General features: G+C 50.2%; 2 protein-coding genes across 2 annotated transcripts; both read right to left on the bottom strand.

The window, feature by feature from the left end:
• Positions 1-33: 33 nt before the first annotated feature.
• Positions 34-1,591, bottom strand: BDV27DRAFT_139963 (intradiol ring-cleavage dioxygenase). The gene is made up of 4 exons (XM_032069560.1): positions 1,047-1,591; positions 588-949; positions 448-515; positions 34-380 (listed from the first exon to the last, which is right to left on the bottom strand). Exons 1-4 carry the CDS (start codon positions 1,292-1,294, stop codon positions 177-179), a joined length of 882 nt encoding a protein of 293 aa, XP_031920169.1. The 5' UTR covers positions 1,295-1,591; the 3' UTR covers positions 34-176.
• Positions 1,592-1,870: 279 nt separating this feature from the next.
• Positions 1,871-2,927, bottom strand: BDV27DRAFT_164857 (tRNA 2'-phosphotransferase; the record flags this gene model as incomplete). Its single annotated transcript, XM_032073775.1, has 2 exons — positions 1,871-2,695; positions 2,787-2,927. 2 exons carry the CDS (start codon positions 2,925-2,927, stop codon positions 1,871-1,873), a joined length of 966 nt encoding a protein of 321 aa, XP_031920170.1.
• Between the last annotated feature and the right edge of the window lie 147 nt (positions 2,928-3,074).

Raw genomic sequence — 3,074 nt, forward strand, 5'->3', positions numbered from 1 at the left:
TTAAGTCTCGTAGATCGGGTAAATAAATATATTCATACGAATTCATGGTGAAGGAAGGCAAGCACAAGATAACATCACAAATGTCCCCATCATGAATTCACTAAAACAAGCTTCAAGAATGCTAAAATTGAAGGAAAGGTATATACAAATTTCGTTAATCAAATAGTCACAATTGTTTATACACCATTGGTGCTACTCGACTGTGCCGGCACCAACTTCACATCATAGTTCAGCTCAAGACCAGCTTGAGAATCACCCTCGCGGGGGACAAAGTCCACGATCAAAGAGTCCTTGACGGCGAAGACGGAGTCATTGGTTAGGTACTGGTCTTTGCGGTCGAAGATCTGTGTGGTGAGGGGCTTGTAGCCGTCGTGGGTAGCCTATACACTTATTAGCTTGATCCACGGCGCTTGATATGAGCAAAGCGAAATAGCAAGATAGACTCACAATAATATGGATATGAGCAGGTCTGAACGGATGTCTATCCATGAGCTTGAGCAGCTTCCCTGCCGGTCCTACATTCAACATCTATCAGCATTCAAACCCTCTCTTGAACCACATAACCCAGGATAAAAAGTGAAACGTACCATCATCAGGAACGGGATACGGCGTGGGTCTCAAACAGTAGAAGTAATACCGGCCCTCCTCATCCGTCTTGAACTTTCCACGGAGGTTGAACTCCTCCTGGTTCGGATCCTGCTGCTCGTACAATCCGTTCGTCGCCGCCTGCCACACCTCCACGGTGGCGCCCACCAATGGCTTCTTAGTGGTAAAATCGATAACGCGGCCATGCATGAAAGCCATCTCACCATCCGGGACCCCCTTGACGATGTTATCGCCATTCTTGCGGTAAGGGGTGTCGGCGCGGAAGAATGGACCCAGGATAGCAGTTGCGGTGGGAGCGTCATCGGCTTCTTCGGCGAGTTTGAAAGTGATTTCGTCCACGAGACTTGAAATGCATTGTCAGTACATGTATTCGTGATATAGTAGAGGTGGTCGCAATCGATAAAATTATTGAAATGTGTATCAATATAGGTGAAACGTACGATTCCAATCCGATCACGTCGCAAACTAGCTGTCCCTCATTTCGTTTGTCGTTGCTCATTTGACCGGCCCAGTTCATCAACTGGACGCCGGCCATCCATTCGTCAACAGTGACCTCGTTCTCGCGCGCGAAGTCGTGGACATGGCGGATTAGGCTGGTCATGAGCTGGCGGAACCGAGGGTTGGTCTTGGGGCCCATAGCGTTGACGACATTGTCGGTGAAATCGGGGTCAAATCGGTGGGTAGCCATGTTGACTTTTGTTTTTCTTTCTTTTTATCTTCTTTCCTTGTTCGCGTGGGTGTTATTTCCGATATACTAGAGTTTGTTGTATATGTGCTGTGTCTGGTTGAGTTAAATCAAGGTATACTTCAGCATGAGGGGTAAGAGGGGTAGTAGATAAACGAAAAGGAACTATAAAACAGGATAAAATTCAAAAGAGCAAATGTAACAGTCTTTTTATATCAGAGGTCGATTCACCGACATGATTTGAAATGCTCGCCTTCCGGACGGCCTTTGCTGGCGAGACCCCGCAAATCGATCCGGCGGAACTAACAGACGAAGTTCGACTGCAGAAGGACGACGGGCGGATACTGGCATCGGAATGACCCAATGAACCGTATGATCGCCCGTCGGAAAGCGCACGAGGCCTATCCGATCCCCCGCAACTCGATCGGATGTCGGATAGGGAAGCACGGTGATTGGTCCGGGGAGGCAGACTTCCCCGCACCCTCCAGACCCTATGCGACGTATCGATACGAGCAACATTACCGATAAGGTCCTGGTGCAATATACAGTAGTCTATGCAAAGCTGTTGATGGAGTATATTCATGGCTGTGTAGTAGCATCTTCCTTCTTCTTATTCGCATTTCGTCGTCCCTTAGGATTCCCCTGCTTCATCAACTCCTCCGGCAATGCCTGAACCTCCTTCCCACCCTCCCATATCTTCCCCAATCCGTGCTTCCTCTCAACAACCACATCAAAGAACTCCACTGGGACGACACCACTACTGCCATTCACCACCATCCCTTCACTCAAAATAACCCCATTCTCACTCCTCCAAAACGGACACCCAGCTGCCAGCGCCGTCCTTAGATTAATATAAATAAGCACCTGCGCATCCCGGCGCATCCCCGAAATCACCTTCTCCCCATGATCTCCCGTAACTTCTTTTGCCCCCTGCGCCCCCTGTGCAAGTACAGACTCCACGGACGGCCCCGTAGCAAAATGCACCTGATTCCGCCCCATGCTCCTCAAACCCCCAGAGGCCAGAATCGCCGGCCAAGCAGCATGAAATGTCCCATGCACAACAGTATCAGGTAACTTAGCCTCATCATCCAGCGACAATTTCTCCAAAAATGAAGCCGCATCCACACTCTTAATACTGTGTCCCTGGGTCGCACGGATCAAGAAATGCGTCGGGTCGAGGTCCGACTCGGATACCGCGAGGGCCGTCTCCGTCGCGGAATCCTGCCCCGCGCTTGTCGTCGGGATGCCATGTTCTGTAGAAGCTTCCGTGGAGGTTGATTGCTGAGCCTGGGCCTCAGCAGAGGGGATATGAAGAAGGGCAAAGCGCTTTTTATCTGAGGTTGCGACGGCAGCGACGATTTCGGGGAAGGTGACTTTGAGGGATTTAAGTTTGCGCCAGGCGAGCTGTAGTCAGGGTTAGATTAAGATTAAGGGAGGTAGATCTGTTGTTTCTGGTGTGGTGAACTAGTGGGGGAGGTGTGAGGGTGTAACGTACCACGTCTGCGACATTCGCGTAGCCTTGCGAGTCTAGCTTCAGGCCTTCTTTTTCGGCGGCGTGTCTGAGTAGGAGACTTAGGGCTTTGGAGACGGTTACGTCACGGCCCCCAGAGGGCTTGCCTCTGCGTTGTTGGCCCATGATTCTTGACCAGGAAGATAGGTGTTGGAGGTGGTGTCGGAGGTGGTGTCGGAGGTCGGAGGGGTTTAATTGTTGGCTCTTTTCTTTTTGTTTCTGCGCGCTAGTTTTCTGGGGTGTGGAAGGTTAGCTTTTTTTTTTTTTTTTTTT

Source organism: Aspergillus caelatus (genome assembly GCF_009193585.1).
Source record: "Aspergillus caelatus strain CBS 763.97 unplaced genomic scaffold BDV27scaffold_613, whole genome shotgun sequence".
NCBI lineage: Eukaryota > Fungi > Ascomycota > Eurotiomycetes > Eurotiales > Aspergillaceae > Aspergillus > Aspergillus caelatus.